This window comes from Egretta garzetta, unplaced genomic scaffold, assembly GCF_000687185.1.
Source record: "Egretta garzetta isolate BGI_Z169 unplaced genomic scaffold, ASM68718v1 scaffold595, whole genome shotgun sequence".
In the NCBI taxonomy this organism is placed as follows: domain Eukaryota; kingdom Metazoa; phylum Chordata; class Aves; order Pelecaniformes; family Ardeidae; genus Egretta; species Egretta garzetta.
This window is the reverse complement of record NW_009259682.1, coordinates 758338-783496: the sequence shown is the minus strand read 5'-3', so window position 1 is coordinate 783496 and position 25159 is coordinate 758338. Positions and strand designations below refer to the sequence as shown.

Here is a 25159-nt window from a genome sequence, read left to right as displayed (position 1 = left end):
CAGGCTGTGGGGAGGGTGACAGGGTAAGCTTCAGTCCCGCTTGTTTGGGCAGTTTTGCTAATAATACTGTGATGGCCAGGGGACTCATCAGTGAAGTAAATTGTTCACTTTGTTTAATTCTTTATTTCTTTGCTGAAACTTGTTTTTTAGCAGGAGCTTGGGAGAGGATTGAAACCTCTAGTCTTCCAGGCTCAAGGCTGAAAATAAGAACTTAAGGTTTCCTGTGTACCTTGTGCAAATCTTTTCAACTTCTTGGTGTATTCATCTGTTAATCCCATGAACAGTTTGTAGCTTCAGTCTAGTAAGTAGGCTATCTAAATGCAGTAATTGAGACCAGATCTGCTGGTGTTTCAATAGAAGTTGTTTCTGTGATGTTGTTTTGTGTCATGAGTCAGTCAGAAGAGAACTTTGTGAACTTTAGGGTCAAAGGATATGTATTATTATTTGTAAACTATTTTTCTGATGTCCTATGAGTACGCTCTAGAACACTACTTAGCTTCTTTCCAATAGCTGTTGGAGCATCAGTTGTCTGTGCTAGGAATATACAACAACAAAAAACATGCATTCAGAGTTAAATACCTGAATTTCAATGCTTACAGTACTCAAGAATTTTTCTTGCAAGGCCAAGCAGGAGAGAATGGTGCTGCTCGGGAGAGGTTCTGGCTGTGTTGTCTCAAGAAAAGCCAAAGCATAGTTGTGAGCAGTGGTTCATCAGCCCCTGAACTTCTCTTTGGCATGGTGTCTAAGCAGTCTTTTATCAGCCTCGTGTGTTTAAAGTAGTATAAATGCTGGCATTTTGAAACTGTCACTGTTCACAGGGAGGGCATATTCGTTTAGATGGAATCCTCTGTGCTGACATGAAACTGTAAAGTTATGAGTGTATCTGCAGTGAAGTACGTTATAAATGCAGGTCCTTCATTTAACCCAGGTCTTGGAAGCATCAGGGCAGTTCACCCAGGCCAGTTAGCTCTACTAAGTGCAAAATGTATGATTCTAATGTTTACTCTTTCTCTGTATGTATATGTCATATAATGGGAGTGTTTGAAAGAAGCAGGTCCCATGCGGAGACTTGGAATGGTTTTAATTTTCTTAGAAATGACTAAATTATAACTTATGGTATATGTCTTAGGACAAGAGCAAAGGAATGTTTAAGGCAAGGTGTAAAATATATGATGGTGCTGCTGTTTGTCAAGGTTAAAAATACCCTTTTTTATGATCAAGTTCTTTTGTACCCTTTTTGACATTTGTCCTTTGCCTTGGGCTTATGAGCAGTTCTTTCGCTATTTTGCTCTGTGGTAGGGATTTTTATATAATGTGAGGTGTATGGTTAATATTGCAACAGAGCAGTAAAAGATTTAATATTGAATGTGTCAAAGATGATGTGGCAGCATCATTGCTAACCAAAAGGGAGGTCCCTGTTTTGCCACTGGGGAAGCACTGCCAGCTAGTCCATCCAAGGAGAATAAATGGTCCTTTGAAACTCTTCCGGAAAATGGGTTGCTTTCAATGTAACCTGTAAAGCACGCGACAGTTGGTGCCTAGCAGTATATCTATTAAAGATGCATTGATGGGTATGTGAATATTGGGTATCTTGCATCCCGCCTACCTCAAACTCATAGTCAGCCGTGCTCTAATTTCTGATAGTCCCAGTGCTTCCCAGTCAAGAGCTGTAGCTTTGATTGGCCTTGTGGTCTACGAGACAAGTGTGGCATGAGCTGAGCTAAGAGGAATTGGAAATAGCAGAGCCTGTAAGAATAACAATTCATAATGAAAAACAGAACAAAAGAATATTTGAAAGAAGTCAGAAAACAGCCTGGGAGAAAATTAAAATGAGAGGAAAGGGAAAACTTAGGGCTTTCGTGGTACAAAAGAAACAAAGTCTGATGGGAGTGGGGATTCCGGGAAGGGAAAGGTTCATTGTCACTTAGCATTTTTAATGGGTGAATGTAATTTATTTTACAGCTGCTCCCCACCAGTTTTCTTTTTCTGTGGTCAGTTGTTAAAAAACAAAGCCATCTGCCTTGTTTTCATGTTATGCTTGTTTACATAAACTAGATGAATATTCTCTGAATGTGAAGTGTGTGTTCTGCATGACTTCATTTTCACTTTTTCTTTCCCCCTTTTTATTCTGTAGGTGCCACCAATCTGCAAGCAAAGATCATGGCACAGTCTGCGGGGAGATTATTCAAGGCCATTATTAGAGGCTTCAGCGGTAGGTATAAATTGTTTTTCTTCCTACTTGCAGGTCAGAGGAAACTCAAGCCCTTGGAGCATCTTTCAGTTCAGTCTGCTATTTGTTTTTGGGTTTTTTTTTTAATTTCGCTATTTACAGTTTTGAACGACAGCAAGTTAAGTGGCGAGTTGTCTCCTTTTCTAGAGGCAGAAACATTACTTTGCTGAGAAGCTTTAGGCTGTTGCACTCTCCTCAAGAAGTCTCTCTGAATCTCTAGAAACTCATGATAATACAGTAACTTACAAAGAAGAGTTCTTAAAAAATGTAGGGTTTGTGCGTTGATAGTTAGATTCATGTTGCCAGGCATAGAAAGCTGTGAGTTTTCCTTGAGTATGTAGGGCTTTATCACTTCAAGATTCTGCTTAGGTTGTGGAATATCAAGAAACTGTGGAAACATATTCTCATCATTCTGAGTGCCAGGATGTCAGCCTTCTATTCCTATGAGGTCTGCTTGCCTTAATGCTAATGTAAACATAAGGAGGATGCAATTTTTACCGTTCATAGAATAATTATGACACATTTCCAAGTAACACGCTTTGCTTGAATGAAGCTAGGAAATGTATTTGTCTTGTTTTTTGGGGTTTTTTTTATTATAACAGAAAAAAAAAAAGCATTCACAGACTTAAGCAGCCAAAAATCTTTTGAGGGTCATTTGGACTCCAAAGCATGAAATCTACTTAGATTGGGTTTTATAATTCTTCTTTTTTTTTTTTAAATATGAAAAGTGAAATTTTGATTTGGGAAACCCTGAGGTCTGCTGTCAAACCATATACATAAAATGAGATTCCTAAAGAAGAAGAGCTTTTACGTAACTTGAGCCTGGAAATTGTCAACATGTAGCAAATTTTCTAAACAAAATGCAGACTCTTTTTGAAAAGCTTTAACACATCCTTTGTTTGTGGCAGGCACTTTGAAATTGAACTTGGAGAAGCGCATAGTGGTAGCGAGTCATTTTTTTAGTACACCTATGTGCATTAGTAAATTCAGAAGTTGGGGTTTTTTTATTAGCAGGGAATCTTGGCCACATGCTAAGAGAAGTCAGCATTTGTTTTTAAAAAGCAGGTTCTTTTCCTAGCTGCAGCTGTGCCTGCTGTACATGGAGTGCAGCAGGGGCTCTGGACTGGGTTAACCTGTACCTGTCTTATGGCACTAGTAGGCTGTTCTCACCCGGATAGGAAAGAGAAGTGCAAAGGGGATTTGTCTGTTTATTTTGCCCCCAAGTAAAGTTACTCTTGATGTGCATGGGAAGAGTATTATTGCTTAAGTGTGTTCCGCTTTATTAGTGTGCCAGAGTACAGTTATCCTCCAAAACATTAATTTCTTTTCTATGTTCCTTAGTCTACTTTTCAGTTTTTAGGTGTCCTTTTAACTGAAATATTTAAGGTTCTGTTATCTTTATCTCCTGGCTGTTCGGAACATGCTCTTTACTATACTGCTACATTTACAGTTCCTTTCTTACTGTTGTTTCCTTAAGCAAGGCAAGGTTTTTAGAGGGAGATAGTATCTTTTATTAAAGCAAGCTGATACGGTTGGAGGATGAGGGAGGGAAAACAGAGTAGTAGTTCTTTCTGCTGGCTTTTACATGCGTATTTCCTGAGGTTCTTGCAAATTGACTTTTCATTTTCACACAGATCCTCCCGAGTTGGCGACTGATAGAAAAGAGGATGTGTTGGCATGGTCATGCAGGTGGAGGGCTTCACACAGATCCAAAGGAAGGGGTAAAAAATTGCTTTATTAGTATTGGGTTTTAAATAACAAAAGTAATCATCTTCCCCCCCCTAAAAAAAAAAAAAAAGCTGGAGACCCCAAGCAACAATTTGTGAAAAACTGTCCTGGTAGATATGTGAATACTGTAGCAGATTAGATACTGTTTAATTGTCAGTGTAGGCTTACTAGCTCTTAAATCACCAAATGTTTGTAATTACTGTGTTGAACTGCTTCAGTTGTTTTATTAAAAATACAGTCTGTGTCGCACACTCCTTTGAAATTGGCCTGTGCTATGTTAGATCTGTTTTCATGGAAAGTATGTTCCATTGTAATTTATTGTGGTTTGTTATCCTTGTTTGTGACCAATATTCCCCTGTGACTTGACATTCTGGATAGTAGAAATGAGCTTGTGAATACAAGTTAGGGCATCGGTTGGTAAAGTCACGCTTGAAGCGGGGAGGGGGGAGAGAAGTAATTAAACTGTGTGTATTTTTACTTAATGTTAATGCATCTGATATATTTTGACTGTATTTATATTCAGGAAGCACATGTTAAAATAATTAGGATAGGTATGTAAGGAGAAGCAGTATCTTTTATTAGACCAAATGATTACAGTTAGAAAATGAGGCAATCTTTTGGTTAAAACCACACAATATAAACTTTGCATGATTAAAATTGCAAAATCAAAGCTCTTGAGTTTATGTAACTTCCATTTTCTCACTTCCTGTGCAAACATTTCTGATGCTTTGTGTCTTTGCAGAATGATTCTGTGTGATTATTATAACTCCTTCAAACTTGGGTGGGATCTTCTTAAAACTAGTGAAAGACCATGTTGATGACAAACTGAAATTTCAGGGCAGAATCCAGGTCTTTCAGGGCTGGTTTGCTCATGCTTAACTGTTCTGACAATGTATTTCCTACAACCTCATTTGTAGAGAAGCTGAAGAGTTAAACCTAGAATTTCCTCTTGAATTTTGATCTGAGTTAACCCTTCGTTGAATCCAAACCTGTGTGTGCGCCACAGGCAGAAGTCAGGAGAGGTGCTACCAAAATTTATGCATTGGTAGTAAGAGGAAATTGCAAAACCTAAAGGATAGCCAGCTTGTTTTGGCAAACATCTGTGATCTTTTCTGCATAAGGCAGAAGGGAAAACAATAATCAGACATCTTCAGTCAGTAGTACTACTGGCTCTGCATGTAACATTAACTTTAGACTAATTTTAGGACCCTCCTTGCAACAGGTATAGGCTTTTTCAAAGATTTCCTAGGCAAAACAGACTTTAAAGCTATCAGACTATCCTCTGTGTTTAATTATATATGTTATGGAGTATAATTATTATGGATTGTATTTCTCCTGCAAATGAGAGGAGGGTATTAGCCCCTGTGTTCTCACTTTGGTGATCATGCATCTGTTGGGCTTAATTATTGATTCATGGGGGTTTTTTCCTACTAGAAATTCTGTTTGCCTGGGTATGTCGATTGGCTGAATGTTTCCTGTTTGCTATGATAACTTTGTTTTGCACAACTCCATGGAAAAGATTTTTTTTTGTGTGTGTATACATGGAAAGAACTCATCCTCATATGATTCAGTTGCAAATCCATTTCACAGACTTGGCTCCAGAACTGACCTATCTTCAAAAATACCACAAGGGGCTGTTTAGTCTTTCTTTAAAAAGCTGTTCCCTGAAATGCAGACGTTTTTCAACTGAACTCCTTCACATGTGATGGGCAACTTCCAGGACAAATCTATTTAATCATTATAGGTATTACATGTTCAATTATCTTTGGAGTTACTCCTTTTCAAATGTCTACTGTTTGGCATCATTCAAAAATTTAAATGTCAGGGTTTTCTCTGGTCAGAAAGGAAATGGAAGGTTCTCTTTACCAAAACACTAGTAATGCTAAGGAACAGTGGATGTTCTTTAACTTTAAAACTCACTAGGAATATGTTAGCCAGAAATTTTAATGCCAGCTGATTTTTTTTTTTTTAGTCCACGTAAATATTCCAGTGGCATTCTCCGTTCACCCATTACTTGCGGCAATTCCTGCCTAAGCCAGTCCCCTGACTTTTTTATTCCAATAAATGGAGCTATAATGTAGTTAGTATAGGACGTTGTCAGTTATCGCTGTTGTCTAACTAAACAAATATCAGCTGTGAAGGATTGTCCAGGAGAAGGCAGCAGGAACTAGCTGTAGATGAGGTGAAATGCATGAAGAGTGGAAAAAACAAAGAGTAACACTGGGTGCAAAAGCCAAGAGGTTTTCGGCAAAAATGAAGGGAAGGAAATCTGATGTTACAAGGGCAGTTCTTGCACTTGGGTATACGGACACTTTTATTCAGTGTGTAAAACTACCGGCACCCAGGCTACCACATGAGAATTTTTTTCCCTAGGATTATGCTTTTAGGAAAACTGCAGGTGATGTACATGTCAGCTACATTACACCTTTCTCTTTTCCAAATTTTTTTGACAAACCAGCCTGTTCATTCTGGAAACTGATTTTGGAACTGATGTTTTAAATTGCCCCTTTTATAGCAGCTTCAGGGGATACAGAACGGAATACTAAGGATAAACACAGAGTATGAAGGGCCCATTACCTTAATCTCACAAGTAGCTAGGAGAGAAGCTTACACATCTGGTTTTTTAGAAAATAATTTTTACTAGCAGCAGTGACTGATGTGCTGAATACTGAAACTGAAAACAGTATTGTTCTTTACCACCTTTGGGTTTTTCTTGTGTTGGTCTTTTGTACACAGAATACAGAGGAATAAAGCTGTGGTGCCTGACTTATTGCTACACAGGCATATATAACTTTCTTACGGAAAGGCTGGTAGTCATGGTGGTGCCCTGATAATTAGCCTTCCCCACCATTTCATTCGGTTCATATTTAGTATGCTAGTCATTGCTTGCCTTCTATGGAGGGATAGATAGTACAAAGACAGAAGACTAAGTACTTTTTATCCAAGTTTGGAAGGAAAATTCAGGCCATAGTTTGAATTTATTTAAGCTGATAAGGCAACTGAAAGAAGAATCCTACCTCCTTCCCCACCTTGGTGTTTTGGTACGTGAGTCGCTGTATGGTCAGAGCTAGTGTGAAGCGATGGAGCTGAAAAATAACGTATCCAAATGATGGGAACACTCCTGCCCCCCCCCTTCCCAAACAACTACTGCTGCTTCACTTGCAGCAAGCTGCGTATCATGGACTGAAACAATCTAAATGCCTCCTGCTATTAAAAAAAAAAAAAAAAAAAAAGTTCTGTTCTCTGTTCAGCTGTGCTTTTTCTCATGCTACTGCATTTGTAGGTTTATCTGACTCTCCTGAGGTGAAACTCTGCAACAGACGCTGAAGAGTCTTCTGCCAGTTTCATAAACTGAATCAGTTCATCAAGGTGTTTCATGAGCTCCAGAGGTGGTGTGAGAAATGGGCTGGGACTGTACAATTGAGTGCTGCAAAGGGAGGAGAAAGCAGGGGAGGCAGCAAGCTGTTAGCGGTTCGTAGAATAACCTCGCGCAGATGTAAGGCAGCTTGTGCTAGTACAACAAAGAGGATGATACAGCTTCGTGAGCGAGTACACAGGGAGCCAGAACTGCATCTTTTTTTCTTCATCAGCAATGACAGCTTACATGCAAGTCAAACTACCATTTTCTTCCATCATGCTTCTGATAGTTCATCATCCTGGCATAGGCTTTATCCATAAAGCCACAGGGTCAGCCCAGTGAATGCTTTGCAATACTCAATAATCTTGGAGATTGTGAAGAGGAACGATGTCTTTCTTTTTTCCCCTCTTCAGGTATTTTAAAAGGTCCAGAACCTGGATGGGATGGGTGGGGGGCACAGGAAGATGGTCAGTGCTCATTCCTTTGCAAATAGTCCTTCAGTATTTGGTAGTGTGTTTTAAAAATATGCTGCATTCAAAAAGAAGAAAGGCTTTTCTCCTTTGCTCCCTGCTGTATTAGGTTTATAATACTTTTCCTTCCATTCCTTCCATTTCTGTAGAAATACACATTGGAAGAAAATATAAAACATTACTGACACTTAAAAGGAGGTAAAATAAATGCATCTCTTAACCTTTTTATATACCACAGAGAATCAAAAAAGGGCCCGAGTCCATTAAAAAGATAGCTCATCTTAATTCTTAATGTTGCCACTTGCATACTTGAACCATTTTCAACTCGTATTTTTGTAGAACAGTAATATTTATTTCATGGTAAACTTTGATGTAATATGTGTGCATTTTGCATCTCCTTTGATATTTCTTCTTGTTTCTTTGCAAGGCCTTTGGCAAATGGTTGGCTGCCTTCTGACTTTTTTTTTCTGAACGGATTTACTTCTGTCATCATTCCGAGCCATGAAGAAACGGAAATAGATTCCTTGTTTGCAGCCAATGCATTTCATTCTTTTTAATAGCTTTTCTGTGCAAAGTCTGACTAGCCAATAGCAACATATAATTAGAACTGCTCTGGTGGAACTAGTATCTTTTGTGTTGTTATGATATCTCTTTTTTTTTTTTTTTTTTTTTTAAACTTCCTTTTAACCTGTAAGTGGTGATCAAAGATACTTTCCAAATGTTTGAACTGCTATTTATGCATATCCTTGGCTCAAATAGAAAGATTCATGTATATGCTGCAGCAGATACCTCCATCTCCTGAATGGGTAGGACACAACAGAAACAGTTTTGCATCCTCTCTTCACTTATAAATCTTCCATATATCCATTTTTTAAAAGTCATTTGAAATGTGCTTATGCTGTGTAATGCCCTAATACATTTGCATTTGTTGGCAGAACGCAGTATCTCTTACCCTTTGGTTTTCTTTGAAGCTAAGTGTAGAAACACTGAGCTGAATTTTCTGGTGCTTTTAAAAGCTTACATGTATAGGATTGGCTCTCCTGGTTGCCTCAGCAATCTTAGCTTTTAGCAGAACTTTCTTTTCTTGCTCATTCACACTGGACCTTAACAGAGAGTTCCTATTCTAATTTGTGTTATCCTCAGAGTTGAGGAAGGAGCATTTAAAGTGCGCAATCTAGTGAGGGAAACATAAAAATGCATTGTAAAACTCCCCCTTTCTACTAACTTTTCGTAATGGAAAGTCATCTTTAAAAGGTGTGGGCTAACTACTTCTTGTTTCCCACCCTCCTCTTACAAAATATTGTCTGAAACGGAGAGATTAGCTGCTACTTGCTGCCCTCCCTTCAGCTTTAGATAACCTTCACGTCTTTCAAGTTAACCCCAGGGTAGCCAACACAGAGAAACGAGGTTTTGATATTTGTGCTGTATGTTCCTGCATATGCTGTTATTCTCAATTGGGTAACAGGGTTTAGGCTTCAGATAATGTATTTAGCCTGGGAGTTTAGTGGAATATATCTCATGCAGAAGTGGTACAGACCATCTATAAAATAACCTGTGTTTCTGTAAAAAACCCAACAACAACCAAAACAAACAAAAAATCCCAAACCAAGACCCCTAATATTTTTCCAGTAGACTTGTTAACTGGGTTGTCGTCTTGTTTAGAGCAAAATTTGAGGTTCGGAAAAGGAGAACCTATTTGAAGAATTCATTAAAAATTGATGTAATCGGTTAAGCTAATGTGTGGCCGTATACATCTTCTGCCTGGTGAAGCCTGGTTACCCATCTTCGGGTGCCATTCTGTTAAATGAAGTGGTGACGTGAGCCGGCAATGTGCGCTGGCAGCCCAGAAGGCCAACCGTACTCTGGGCCTGCATCAGGAGAAGCGCGGCCAGCAGGTCAAGGGAGGTGATTCTGCCCCTCTGCTCTGCTCTGGTGAGACCTCACCTGGAGTACTGCGTCCAGCTCTGGAGCCCTCAGCACAAGAAGGACTCCGAGGGCTGGAGCACCTCTCCTATGAGGACAGGCTGAGGGAGGTGGGCTTGTTCATCCTGGAGAAGAGAAGGCTGCGGGGAGACCTGATTACGGCCTTTCAATACCTAAAGGGGGCCTATAGGAAAGATGGGGAAAATCTTTTTAGTAGGGCCAGCTGTGACAGGACAAGGGGTAATGGTTTTAAACTAAACCAGGGTAGGTTTAGACTAGATAGAAGGAAGAAATTCTTTCCAGTGAGGGTGGTGAAACCCTGGAACAGGTTGCCCAGAGAGGGGGTGGAGGCCCCATCCCTGGAAGCATTCAAGGCCAGGTTGGATGGGGCTGTGAGCAACCTGATCTAGTTAGCGCTGTCCCTGCTCCTGCAGGGGGGTTGGACTAGATGACCTCTAGGGGTCCCTTCCAACCCAAAACATTCTATGATTCTATGTTGGAAGCTGAGATAAGGCCACTAGAATAGTTTTCTGGCTGGTAGTCGTAACTTCGTTGGGCACCTACTGAAGAACTAGCCTTTGGGTTCCTGAAAACATGCCTTAAAAGACATGGGCAGAGTGTTTCTCACTTCTCTGCAAAGGTTTTAAGATGACCAAAAAAACTGTGGCAGTGATTGTTGGAAATGCCTAAATTTGTAGTTATGCAACCAGATAATCTGAGCTGAAGTTTATATTTGGTTTAATTTATGTATCAGCGTTAAGTGTTCGGTTTCAGAGATTCATTTGAGTTGCTATATTGCTGGTGATTTTTTTTTTTTAAATACAGTGTTCTATTGTGACTTACTGAAAGTTCTCCAAACTATTTACGTTTATTGTAGACCTTTCAGACTTCCTTCTTACCTTAGTTTTTTGTTACTTCATTAAATTTTTTTTTTAAATTTTTGCATTTTGCCTACTGTCGTTTCTATGCTATGTTAAAACAGCTTTTAAAGAAATACCAAGCACTTACACTTTGTACAGAAATCTTAAGATAAAAAAGATGGGTCAGTTTATTTGTTCTGCAAAGTATTTAAACTATAGTGAATTGTGGCTTTCTCTGTGTTCCATTTATAGCTAGCTATATTTGCACTCTTGAGGACATGTGAAATAAGAACAATTCATCTGTTTTAACAGTGTGTCACAGATATAAAACTAAAAACTTACAGCTAGAATATTTAATATGCAGTCCTAGTCTTGAACATTGAGAAGTGTCTTGTCTGTTGCCTAACAAATAAAATACAGGAGTGATCCAAATGTATAAAATACATTCTAATTTATACTGTTATTTTGCTTCCTGGGGTCTCTTTATAATGCGATGCCTTTGTTTGTTCTTTCCAATAGCTGAAAGAGATAGATGCCAAAAAGATTATCAGAGCAATGTTGTCTTATGTGTGGCCCAAAGACAGACCAGACCTGCGAGCCAGAGTAGCCATTTCTCTGGGGTTTTTAGCAAGTGCAAAGGTAAGAACAGATACTTTATTGTACTGTGTAGTTTGTACAAGCGATGATTTTCTTTTTTTATTATTTAAGATGTCCGTTTCCTGTATGAGGAGCATATAGTAGTAGAAATAATAGCTTGGGTTTTTTAACGGGGTGTTTATGCATGTGTGTGGTTGGGGAGGTGATGACCAGAATTTTTATTTCCATTACTCTCATTAATTTAGTCCAGGATTTTCCATTGCCGGTTAATCATTTACGTCATAAGCTATGGGAAGTGTGAGTTGAAGGTTGCTTCCAGGTCTTCTCCTCTTGTGTGGTGCTGTATTTGTCAAACAGGAGTTCTTCAAGGCTCTGTGCCCATTTTCAACTCTGAACTTGAGCAACATGGTGGTATCTACTCACAGCTCTTGCTGTGCTATGGAAAAGGGGATTCGAGCTCCAGTCTTTTCTTGATATTTCTGTGAGGTGACAGTGGAATTTCTATTGTTCCAAGGGCTCCTCTGGTGTCCTAATGTGAAAGAAGCTCTATACCTTATTTTTTATGTTGAACCATGCTTTTATTAAAATCATTTTTCTTGTAACCTTTTGATTATGAAATGGAGGGTTGCTCAAGGTGCTCTTGTACTCTTGCCTGCAACAAAATTAGTGTTTATTTGTTCTTAGAAAGAAACAGGCACGCAAAAGCTTTCTGCAGGTTAACGGAGGATAGAGTTCAAATTTTGTGCAAACCTTGTAGAAATAGTTCAGAAGAGCAAATGTTAACTTTGTGCAAAAAATCTTTTGCTTTGGAAAGAAAAAAATATTTGATTGCAAAATATTGGAAGTAAATTTTCTAAGTTTCATTGAGACATATGGCTCAACTGGGTTGCTTCTAAGTATGGCAATTTTTACCAGACATAAATCTAATATTAGCATCTTGCTGGGATAAGCTAAAGTAGGTACTACGTAGCAGTGAGTTTTAGCACTTAAGCTAGTTGCATTAGCAACTACTAGCATTCAGCAACATTGCCGTGTTATGAAAAGAGAGAAGAAATAAATTTCAGCTATGTAGGTGATAAAAGAAAAATACTTGGAAGAGAAATGTGCTCATTTATTTGAGCTGAGGAGGAAAGGCCAATCACTTGGTCTACAGCTCTTTCTGATGAGCAGTCTATCAGGTGCTAGCTGGTACTGCCTACAGTAGATATTTTGGTTTGTGCTGCTGTTCAGGACATTGCTGATAATGCAGGTGACAACATGCAGAATGTGGCATGTCTGTACAAGTAAACTTCCACCCTTTTTGTATGCCTCTGCAAAATACACAGCAATGCTTTTGATTACACTTTCTGGGAAACTGTCTGCTCAAAATGCAGCTGCTAGGAGCGTTTTGCCTTGCATGCTGTGCAGTTGCCCTCGCAGTAATTTTTAACTGATTATATGCTTGGTTCATTGAGGTCCTGTGTTGTATATTTAAGAATATCCCATTTACCAGATAGATAGGAAAATTCTTTTAACTCAGTTTCTTTTTAAAGCCTCTTATTAGTAATGTGGATAGTAATCTGAAGGCAATTTTGAAAAAAGTGTGAGGGTTTTTTGGTTTTTTTGGTTTTTTTTTCTTCTGCTCTTTCCCCCACATCCTAATTTGTAAGGTTATGTGAATATGATGGAGAATGTCAATCCAGAATCTAATCCTGCCTGTGGCAGCATTGTACCTTGCTTTTAGGAAATCTATTAATGTTTCAAGCAGCTTTCTGGGGTGTAATGAAAACAAAATTGATGGCCAGGATACCTGACTCTTGCAAATAGCTCTGTATTATACCAAATATAGAGCTATTACATTTCTGCTGGGAGAGAGATGTTTCCGTCTGTCAGAAAATCAGGCACTTAATTGCTCTATGGGGAATTAACTGGATGTTTGGATCTCTCTTAAGTGTTCTCTTAAATTCCCTACTTCAGATTCTGTAGAAGGCAGCCTGGAAGCCCTGATGTCTGGAGCAGATTCCTAGAAGCAGAGCAGAAAACCTGTTGAGCTTTGCCCAGGTTTTAGGAGATGCCTGTTAAAGCAGAAATGTTTTGTGAGAACGTTTGTTTTGGCAAACAAGGATTTCATTGGGAAAACACACAGCAAGCTCTCTGCAGAAGATACATTATAGCTGGCTGGGGTGAATAATTTCATGGATGTCTTCTAGCTATCCTTTGATGATGTTCTTTGTTTTGTTCTGTTTCTGTCATAACAAAGCTGTGTTAGAACTCAAACATTTTTGAATAACTGCAATTTAACAAGTTGCCCGTCATCGCCTGAGCTATGTCCATTCTTCCTTTGTGGGATACATTTTCTTAAATTGCTTGATACTTTACACACGCTACGTGTGGAATGTAGTTATTGTGGCTTAACTGACATGCAGTAGTTTGTTACAGAGCTGTAGCAAGTCTGTCATATCTTTAAGCCCTGAACATCTGCTTTTCTTCCAGAGTAAACTGAAGGTCATTTTGTCCTGGAGAAAATTAAATACAAATTAGTTTACCTGTAGCTTGCCTGGACCATGTATAATCCTGTGCAGTTTCCTCATTATCTCATTTGGGAGCCCTTTGTTCTGATTGCTTGTGAGGTTAATTACAATGTACTTGATGGACCACACAAGCAGTTTGTTAAAGTTTCGCTGCTATATAGTTGTGTCAGCACGAGAATGCCAGCATGTCTTTCTCCCCGCTGCAGTCCTGGCCTGATTTCTTTGTTTGCTATGAACTTGTCTGCATCTGAAGGATTTACGTCCTTATTATGGATTTTGTCTAAAGGCTGCTTGTTCTGAGGGGTTTTTTATAGAGAACTACATGATCATGATGCCTGCTGCTGGCACCTTCCCCAGTAAGAAATATTTTTGTAAGCCTTTTGGCCAATTTCTTCGGAGTTTGACGAAAGATTTCGGTGAGGTTTTATACCTCTATACTTCCCAAGTTTCCAATTAGAAGAAAAGATCCAAACAGCGACTCTCTGAGACAGGGGCTGTAGGGTGGCTTCAATTGTATTCTAAGAAAACTCCAGAGAAATCACAGAAGAGAGGTAGGTTATGAAATCCTCCATCACAGGAAAAAAAATGAGGAGCTCACACCCTGTTTGATTGGACTTACCTACCCACAAAACACAAAAAAGCTGGAGATCGCACCTCCTTGTCCTGCTGCTTGAGAAATAATTTGTCTCTTTAAATCTTCCGGTTCAGTAAAATTCAATTTCAAAACAAAACCCAGTTTGTGTGCAGCTACTGAAGAGCCTGCAGTTACAATCTGTCTTGACTCCTTTTTGTGGGGCCCAGTTGCCTGTTGTTGAACAAATCATTGTGATTTTTGGTTCCTTTTTGTCTAAACCGCTAGTATTGTTAGCCTTCAAAGTGAGCTGTTTGTATGGCTTTTTATGACTGGGAGCTGACAGGATGGAGTCTGCTCTAGGGCTAGTAAGGTCTCTTTTTTTCCTTGGAAGATTTGTTGTGTTATGACATGCTTTAAATTTTTATCTTAAATATTTATAGCCTACCTAGACGTGTGCGATCTGAAAGATGCAACGGGAAGATAGGTGAGAGGAGTACACAAGGCATTATCTATGTTTTGGGACATGTAGATTAGCCTGCTCGGGTTCTACGTATCTGATTTGTCTTTTTCCACGTTCCCTCTCCTGTTTTTTGTCGTCTCTACTGGGGTACACAGAGTAAATGCTTCTTTACTTTTCTGTTTCTTCCCTTTTTCTTCTGTGGCATAAGAAGAAAATGTGCTCAGGCTTCTGAGAGGCTGGATTAAACACATGAATATGACAAAATCGCTTGTCACCTCTGTCAGCCTGTAATGGTTTTTGGCCTCTTGGTCACAGACCAAGCATGTGTTATTCATGAGCCAGAGAAATCTTTCAGATTATCTGCATTTCTACTGACTGCTAATTCTATAAGTTTCAGGAGAAGAAATTGTTTGGCTAAGGAGGCAAGACACAAGTGTTGTATTGTAAATTTTGTGTAAATTTTGTCTGCGTGCAAAGTTAATGATATCTATCTGATCAGTTAAGTATGTACTGTGATTTTGGTGTTTGAGCCCTTTTCGTGGGCTCAGATGGAGTTAGATAATTACAATAATTACAATAAATGTTTAGAAACCGTTAGCTTTTTCAGAAGCTTCAGGTGGAAAGTTTAATTATTTTTTTTTCTTCTCTTACTGGAAAAAGTACGTTTCAGGTCATCATTAAATTTGAAGAAGGCATGAAGCCAGGTGCTTCTTTCCTGTTTTGGACCACATTTTGTAGCTTTTTTTTGCAGTCCCTCTGTAAGGCATGGAGTTTTCTGTTTATATTCCCACCAGTAGAGTTGCTGGATGTGTATGTCTACAGTGGTCCAGAGATAAATTCAATCATCTTCATGTCAACGTTTCTCATTGAATTATTGGCAAAAGAAGAGTTTGCTGTAGACCAGTTTTATCTTGTTGGGGCTCAGCCTGTCACTAATTCATCATCTTTATTAAACAAGAAACACTGGGAAGAGCAAAACGAACGATAAGACTGTTTGCCTTAAAAGTAGTGTAGTCCCACAAGGGAATAGAGATGATGATGCATTGTCAGCTTAAAACAGTGCAGTCATTTAAAAAAATGTTTAAACTCATTTAAGCATGATGCATTACAGTGTAATGTGCTGTTAAATGTGGGCAATTGGGTTGGGATGACTTCATGGGTGCTGTATTTGCTTTCCAATAAATTCAGGCAGGGATAAGCTATTAATTCAAAATTATAAATAGAAAATGTACAAATTTATATTAAAAGGGTCTTTTAATGGGAATTGTTACCAAGCTTTCAGGCATTAGGAAGAGGAGGGAAACCTCAGCTCTGCTGAGAGGGACCTGGGAGTCCTGGTAGACGACAAGCTGACCATGAGCCAGCAATGTGCCCTTGTTGCCAAGAAGGCCAATGGTATCCTGGGGTGTATTAAGAGGAGTGTGGCCAGCAGGTCGAGGGAGGTTCTCCTCCCCCTCTACTCTGCCCTGGTGAGACCCCACCTGGAGTACTGTGTCCAGTTCTGGGCTCCCCAGTTCAAGAAGGATGAGGAACTCCTAGAGAGAGTCCAGAGGAGGGCAACTAGGATGATAAAGGGACTGGAGCATCTCCCCTACGAGGAAAGGCTGAGAGAGTTGGGCTTGTTCAGCCTGGAGAAGAGAAGACTGAGAGGGGACCTCATCAACACGTACAAATATCTTAAGGGCGGAAGTCACGAGGATGGAAGCAGTCTGTTTGCAGTGGTGTCCAGCGACAGGACTAGGGGTAATGGGTGCAAACTGAAACATAAGAGGTTTCAGTTGAATATGAGGAAAAACTTCTTTACTCGGAGGGTGACAGAGCGCTGGAACAGGCTGCCCAGGGAGGTTGTGGAGTCTCCTTCTCTGGAGATATTCAAAGCCTGCCTGGACGAAGTCCTGTGTAGAATGCTCTAGGAGAGCCTGCTTTAGCAGGAGGGTTGGACTAGATGATCTCCCGAGGTCCCTTCCAACCCTTGCGATGCTGTGATTCTGTGATATTGCGTAAGACAATTGTTTTGCATGGTAGCTTTTCATTGTGTACCTAGGTGTGCTTAAAGCATTTTGTTCTGTGCCAGCAAATCTAGGCTACTAAAGAGGTAGCTTTGAATTTATGTAGAAGGCTGAAATTTTGTTTCCGTTAATGTGAATGTGATCTCATTGACTTAACAAATTGAGTAGGAAAGGCCTGTTTCTAATAATGGCCTCTCATCTCTCTTGTTATAAACTTCGTAAGATTAACTTTTTTTTTTTTTTTTAAGTTGCTGGAAAGCAGACTGTCTTGATTGCTAATGAAATGCAATACCATGCTGCCTTGTTCTTATTCAAGCTTTACCCTCCAGGAGTCAGAACAACTATAACCTGAGACCAGGCTTTAAATTTCATTTAAAACTCTATTGGGTAGAATTATATTGATGTAAAAGAAGACATTTCTGCAAAGTCGTAGGCTGTTACTGGTTAAATTAATTGCGAGTGGAGAACTGCAGTTTAAAGAATACATCTCTTGTCTTTAAATGGACTTTAAAATATATCTGTAGTTCTATTTCTAAACTACCTGTAGCGTGGCATAGTCTACCGAAGAGTAAAATCCCTGCAGAAGCGTTTGTGAGGATCTGCAGCAAATCAGGGCAATCTGCATTACATTACTCTTTATTTTTGACTGAGTAGTCTCTCCCAGGAAAACCTGCACTTTGTCATGTTGGTCATCACTGTAACACACATGGTACTATATTCATCTTTATTAGAACAAAAATGCCACCCAAAAATTGAGTTTCGGTGACTGTGAAGGGAAAGTAGGGTTTTTTATTATACTGGGGAAGGGAAGGGAAGGGGGGTGTTTGAATTTCAGTATTGTAAAGATTCAAAATCTCTCTTAATGCATCCTCAGTTCTTTGTGGGGCTTTATGCTTAAGCTTTAGGCACATAACAGCGGTTACCTGTTCATCTGCTCATGTGTAACTGAAGTTATGAGGCATTATTGTATACTTGCTATTTTCATGGTATTTGTTGGCTTTCTGCAGATAATGCTAACCTGGGGTCTTTTATTTTTCATGGAGTTTTCCACAATTCCAGTCTATTAAAAGGGGAGCTGTTGCTGAACGACGCTCAGACTCGTACTGGATAAATTTCAGGGGAATGTATTTGAAGTAGGACCTGATCTTTCAGCTGTTTTCTTTTTTTGGTCACAAACTAACCAGTAATTGTCTCATCTAGACGCTCTCAGATCTCACCTGTCTCCTCTTAGGAGTTGTCTAGATTATGCTGTATTGAGAATTTGGTAGTCTTTTTAATCTTATTTCCTGCTTAGTGTATTTCATAGGGGAGACACAGGAGGGAAGAGGAGAAAATGGATTCCTTCCTCATTTGTGTTAAAACTTTTTTTGTTTAAAAAAAAGCCAACAAAACCAACAGATTTAAAAAATTAACTTAAAAATTTTTCTGTAAGCCTCTAGTTAAAAGAAGTATTTTCAAAACTCCAGTTTCCCCTCTTGGTGAAGTATCTGTCTTCCACTACCTACAGTAATTTGTAACACTGGGAATACTTGATCCTGGGATAGTTATAGTTACTAAAAGCCTTTCTTCCAGCTTGAATTTGGACTGAAGTTATGAAGGACTTTACCACTCTTTTTGCTTGAAACCTAGTTTTATCCTGTTAATTTAGTTTTTTCACTGGGCTTTCAGCTCTGACAGACGTACCTAAATACAATTGAGACCTAAGTGGGTACAGAAAACATTTGGTGGAGAGAGCTGAAATACCTTTGGCAATCTGTTTTGGTTTTTTGTTTCTTCTCATGTAAAATAATTTGTCATCTACCCACACTTCTTTTTCCAAATATTGGAAAAAAAAAAAAACCCTAACTTTAAGCAAAGTCAGCTCACTGTAAAGTACTTTAGCATCTGCCATGATTATAAGATTGTAGGTCTTAAACATACTTGTTCAACTGCTAAAAAACTTGTACACCTTGTTTTTAAATCTTCACAGAAGCAGTTTGAATTAATTAATTCTAATCGGTGAAATTTGACAGTAATTTTTTTTTTCTTGTTGGTACGAATAAGTGATGTAACAATGGAACATTAACGAGATTTAAGAATTTTCTTGTCTTTAAGATCTTCAGTATTTTCTCGTGCTACATTTGTGCAAATAAAAAAAATCTTGAAGTTGGCCTATTTACATATCTAGCCGTCTTGCTTTTGGCACGTAGAGGAGAGGCCACCATTAGAGGAGATGTGTTTGGGGTTTGGTGCTGTTACAAAAATGCCTAGTGACATACTATATGTTAGGTTGTGGATGTGACTTCAGTATTTTGTTTGAAAGCTCGTATTGTTAAAGTAATTTGTAGTGTCTTATAGACTGTACTGGAAGCCTTCTGTGCTAGGGTTAATGTAGGTACTGTGTTAATGTTTACAGTGATACTGCAAATGGAAAGCATTATTTAAATATTAAGGTAGTATTAACAGGCAGAAGAGACAAAGGATAGGTTAACTTCTTTTCTTCGACTTCACTAGAGCTTTGGTTTAATTAATTGACCCCATGTTAGCAATATGTGGGTGAGTTGTACCTTTTGTAGGAGTAGTTGTTTGTATTGAATATTGCCAGTATCACAAAGAGCAAGCAACCTGTAACGATGACACAATTTAGTGGCATTGTCAGTAGCGTCTGCTGCTCGATTCATTTCCTAATCTTGCCATCGCTGTACTGAGTGCTCAGCCTCAGTTTAAGTGCCTTTGCAGTGTACAATTTGTTTAGGATAGAAATTGATATTTAAAAGGAGCCAGTGAGAGAGACAAACTAACCCTACAGTCCCAGGAGTAAAGACTTAGTAGTATGGGGAATATTGTGCTTGAAATCAAGAGAGCCATCTCACCTGCACTAAGTGGTTAAGAACTAAATATAACAGTAGAGCAATTTCAGAAAAAATAGTCATGCTACGTAGATATGTGTTTTAATGCATGTGGACTAATCGGTGTTCTTATGCTTTTAGGCCATGAATATATTGGTTCCCTTCATGTTTAAATATGCAGTAGACAACCTCAACCAGGTATCTGGAAACATACTCAACCTCAGTGATACACCAAATACAGTGGCAACTGTGGCGACTGCTGTCCTCATTGGCTGTAAGTGGTGTTCCCAAACCTGTTGACAAGTGTTTGACTTCATTCAGTAAGGGACCGGGATAGCAGAGCTTCAGACCTGTGCGCCGCTAAGCATCTAGGACGGTTATTTCGTACTTACTTCTGCGTTGATGTCTGTTTCCAATGTTCTGTGACCTTGCTTCTGATATTGCAATTAACAAAAATGAAATAATGCTTATAGAAATGACTCTTGATTATAAATCCCACCCTTTCTTACAACCAGCTGCAAAAGAAACCGATTTTAAAATGTGTGCACAATAGTTTATAAATGAAAAATAACAAAGTTTTGGACCAATTAAGTAGGAATTACCTTTCAACTAAAAATGTTGAAAATACATAAAGAATGAGTCTAATGTAATTTCATGCATGAACGGAGGTTGGAAATATAATTATTTTCATTTGTAAACTTTTTAATCCTTTTAGATGGTATCTCAAGAGCTGGGGCAGCGTTATTTAACGAAGCTAGAAATGCAGTATTTGGGAAAGTAGCGCAAAATTCAATCAGAAGGATAGCGAAGAACGTTTTTCTGCACCTTCATAACCTGGATTTGGCATTTCATCTAAGTAGGCAAACCGGAGCTCTGTCAAAAACCATCGACAGAGGAACAAGAGGCATCAGTTTTGTTCTTAGCGCTTTAGTATTTAATCTGGGACCTACAATGTTCGAAGTGGCACTAGTCAGTGGAATTCTGGTAAGTGTTGTTTATTCATGAGTTGGAATTGTCTCATTTAGGAATAATACACTGATTTTCCTTTACAGAAGTCTACTGAGTATTAATAATAATAATTGAATTGACAAGGTGGTTGTAAAAGCAACTACTGTAAGGGAGAGCAATCTATAATTTTCAAATATTAGTTACTTTAAATCGGCTTATTTGAAATTATTTTCACATTTAACACCTGTCTTCAGCCAGTGATATTTATGTGGATAGTTTTTAATGTTTTTCTTCAGAATTGTTGGAAAAAAGAAATGACAAAAGTAAACCGTGCACACAAGTGTCAAATATATCTGGGTAAATACTGAGGAAGCAGAATAAAAATGTCCAGGAATGTTGTGTCTTAGTGTGGTGAGGGTAGAGGAGGGAGTGATTATTGGCTCTTTCCTGAATACTAGTCTTTTCTTATCCAGAACTTAAAAGATGAAAATTATCTCTTGGAAAATAGGCTTCTCCTTCTTGGTTTTAAGCTTAATAAGCTCCATTTTAAACTTCTCTAAAAAATCTCAATTATGTAGCTCAGACTAAATTAAAAGCAAGAATCCTGTTTTGTTTATTCCCCTTCTTTTTGGAGGATTTAATAAAATTTGAATGTAACAATACCAGTTAAAACCCCTGTTGATAGTGGGTTACATTTTGTAACCTTTGGAAGCTGCAAATCAAGCTGGCTATCAGCCAACCTGCCATGATACTTTAATTCTTTTTCTTAGGGCTTTTCTCTCCTGGTGTTCCCTGAAGTAAAGAGAAAGCCTCATAAATTGTTTTGCAAGGCCATTTATTTCTTCTTCTTTCCAGTATTATGTTATATGCTAGCTCTTGGTTATCTCCTCCTATCTTTTTATCTAAACCCTTCTCCTTGCTGCTTTCCTTTAGAGTTTATGCCTGCATTTAGTCTTAAACTGTTCAGAGTAGAGAGTGTGTTGGGAGGGACCTTAGGAGTTCTTGTCTGAGGCTAAGCGGTCATAATTTTGAGACAACAGTGAAGCTTTGAAAATCATTATGACTTTTTAAAATTTTATTTTAAATATTCTAGTACTACAAATGTGGTGCAGAGTTTGCTTTGGTAACGCTGGGGACGCTAGGAGCCTATGCAGCATTCACAATAGGAATTACACAGTGGAGGTAAGGCATGCCCTCAGGTTCCTCAGGGTACTTAGTGTTGCCCCAGCCTGAACTCTTGACTGTATTAAGCCTTCATTTTACAGGACTAAGTTTCGAATAGAAATGAACAAAGCAGATAATGATGCGGGTAATGCTGCAATTGACTCGCTACTGAACTATGAGACTGTGAAGGTAAGACCAATCTTTAGTATCAGGCTCTTTGTCTTACTTCTGTCAGCCTAAGGAAAGTGAGTCATAAGATTCTTCTTCTATAGGGCTATATATTTGGAGCAATAGCATATTTTTAAAACATTATTCATTTGAAGAGTACTACATGATATTGACAAAGTAGCATGACAGTTGGTGGTGGGGCTTGAAAAAATATTTGCTAGTAAAGAGTTGAGAAGTTTCTTTCATGACTTGACCATCCAGTTTCTGCAAAATGTAAACTTAGTCTGGAAGAAGCTTCTCTTCACTTGCTTGCAAAATTGTTTTCTGAAAGTCAGCCTGCAGCATACTGTCTTCTCAGATGACCACATGTACTGTTTTCATTCCCTGTTGCTGTTTGTAGCACTCCACTGCAATGTTTGCATGAAAGAACATGGCTCTTCTACTGCTACTATTAAAAAAATCCTGTGGACGATGGCTTTGAAATTGTCCAGGCTCATGCTTAATTTTATGCTGCTTTTAACTGGAGAGCTAGAAATGGAAAGATAAGCAGTGGAGTTAGCTGTGAAAAAGGACGCAGAAGTAGACATTGTGTGAGAAGTACTGTTTTGAAGAATATGCCATCATCACAGTAACAAGGATGTTCTAGTACATAGAGAACAGTAACTTTTTCTTCTTTTTAGTATCTAGTGGCAACTGGTGTTTGGTTTTGACATTAATTGGGTAGAAGTTCTTCAAGACAGACACCCAGCGTTACTAGAATATGAGGATGGTAGGGATCCCCATAACGTCTCCTTTCCCAGTGCAGAACATGCTGGGCTTTGCTCATGGGTTTTGTCTTCACACGCTCATCTCTTTATTGTTAGAAACGTTGAAGATGGGTTGCGTGTGTATCTGTTCATATAGTGTGTTTATACTGAACTTTATAACTAGTTAAATATAAAGTCTAGTATGTTTGAGAATGTGACATTTATTATTTTTGTGTATATCATAGTATTTCAATAATGAAAAATATGAAGCCCAGCGATATGATGAATTCTTGAAGACATATGAAAATGCCTCTCTGAAGACTACCTCTACTTTAGCTCTCCTGAACTTCGGACAGAGTGCTATATTTAGCATTGGCTTAACGGCCATCATGGTGCTTGCTAGCCAGGGCATTGTTGCAGGTAACTCATCTGTCTATAAGCTAAAAATGACTCTCCTTTACCTTAATTCATCCATAGAAGTGATAATTTTATTTAATTTCTGGTTGATGTAATAGTTCATTTTTAGAGTTTTTGCTTGAGAGTTTGGGTATTTCTGCTTCTTGGAGTATTATTAATTCCATTTTATATATATATGTGTATATATATAGTAGTAACTAGTATGATTTTATTAGAAATATTTTAGAAGTTTAGCAGATAGAGAAAGAGCCTAAAAAAATGTAACTTTGGGAAGTTTCTGTTGAAGGATTGTGAAAGACAATTCTATAAATACAGATACTTCTGTGGACCTTTGAACAGAGGTCCTTTCTTTTTACCCTTCTTCCTTCCCACATTGGCAAGATTCAGAACTTTTCCCCAAAGTGTATATACCCGTGTGCTTTGTCTCTAGTAGTTTTATTACCAGTGTCCTTCACTTTCCTTAGATTAATAAAGGCATGTTATTAAAATAAGTGTTTATATATGTTAGAGTTTTTATCTGTATTTGTCTAATTTACTACATAAAGTAAAGCCTCCTTGTTTAGGAAGATGCAGTACAAGCTTACAGTAGATGAATGCAACGTCAGGATGAGGCTCAGCTAAAGCAAGGTGGCTTTAGAATAAAAATAATGATGCTTTAAACACTTAACATCCAGATGTGTTTGAAGGGTAAACCTTTATATCACGTCTTTCTTGTATCTGCTTCACTCTTTTGAAGAGATGCCAGGACAGGGAAGAGTTACACTGTGAATGGATAAGTCAGTAGGTGCTGTTTATGGCTGTCCCTAAGAAAATTTAGGATCGCCTTTAAGCAGGATGGTAGAAATATGGCTTTAAATCATCTTTCTGGACCTGTTCCAGCTGAACTGACCCAGCACTTACCTTTAACTAGTGCGTCACCCTGAGTTTTCCCTTGATCAGTGTATTTGATATTAAGCTGCCCAGAGGTTCCCACTATATGTTTTAGCAGCTCTGTTGTATATAGCATGAAAGTCCTCTCCCTTGATCGGGTCAAATCTTATCATTTGGATTTGTCTGTAATTGTACTTAAAATTGTCTTTCCTGATTCTTGATTTCATATATTGGTTCCTCCCCTTCAAACTTATTCAGGCCCCTTTATGTTTCTCTCTGTGGAATTTACAACTTTATAATCTGATGTTTTCCGTGAATTTCCTGATATGCTTGTCTTATTTTCCAGGTGCTATTATATCTCTTTCTTTTTTTTTAAGTGAGATCCACACAACCATTGCCATTTGTTTCAGGCACCTTCCTATATAAAATCTGATCTTCTGGGAATGTGTTTTGTTTACTATTTAAGCATCTGGTTTTAGAAATGGGATAAAAGAAACTAAACTTGATTGACTTGATTTTTTTTTTTTTTTTAAATCTTTTGGTGCTTCCTAACAAGACAACCCTTCAAGTCTCCTTCTTCTCTCACATCCATTTTGTCTTAAGGCAGCCTTTCTGTTGGAGATCTAGTAATGGTGAATGGATTGCTGTTCCAGCTTTCTCTTCCCCTAAACTTCCTGGGAACAGTATACAGAGAGACAAGACAAGCACTTATAGATATGAATACCTTGTTTACACTTCTCAGTGTAGATACCAAAATTAAAGTAAGTAGTAGCTTATTTTCCTAAAGTATCTGGGTATTTAATAGGGCTGTTTTCTGGCAATGCCATCATTTCACCCTGTTTGTTACCTTCCAGGTTTAATTTCTATTCAAGAAAGAGGTATTGTGTAAGGATGCTGTTCTGCCTCCTCTTTAAGCGCAGTTAGTGCGATAGCAGCTGCTTTTTTTCTTGCAGAACCTTTTAGTGACAGCAAAAGTTGCTTCACAGAAGCTGTGTTTGTATTGAGATTTTTTTATTTAAGTATTCATGCCTTGTGCTTGAATTTTTATTTGTAATTAATGATGCAGAATTTATTACTGCAAAAGAAGTCGTGAAGCAGAGTGTTTACAGCAGGCATTTTTACCTTCTTTGGGGAAAACGAGAAACAAACCAATTTCGCTTGTGTGGCGGATTATAATTACTTTCAGCATATCCAAGCTGGAGTGTCTATTTACCTTTTCCTGAGCTAGGAAATGGACCGTTCAGCTTGTTGAACTGCTTGAGATACTTTTTGGGCAGCATATAAAGTGGCACTCTTCTT

The 25159-nt window shown here is 38.5% G+C and overlaps 1 protein-coding gene across 1 annotated transcript in view; it reads left to right on the top strand.

Moving 5' to 3' along the window:
* Nucleotides 1-25159, top strand: part of ABCB7 (ATP binding cassette subfamily B member 7) — a gene marked incomplete at its 5' end in the record, with an annotated part of 42225 nt that overhangs the window by 4682 nt on the left and 12384 nt on the right. The window contains 9 exons of the mRNA XM_009638570.2: nucleotides 2135-2212; nucleotides 3865-3951; nucleotides 11089-11208; nucleotides 19689-19821; nucleotides 20263-20531; nucleotides 21589-21677; nucleotides 21761-21848; nucleotides 22819-22993; nucleotides 24464-24621. Coding sequence (XP_009636865.2) covers nucleotides 2135-2212; nucleotides 3865-3951; nucleotides 11089-11208; nucleotides 19689-19821; nucleotides 20263-20531; nucleotides 21589-21677; nucleotides 21761-21848; nucleotides 22819-22993; nucleotides 24464-24621 — 1197 coding nt within the window. The remainder of the gene's footprint in view (nucleotides 1-2134; nucleotides 2213-3864; nucleotides 3952-11088; nucleotides 11209-19688; nucleotides 19822-20262; nucleotides 20532-21588; nucleotides 21678-21760; nucleotides 21849-22818; nucleotides 22994-24463; nucleotides 24622-25159) is intronic.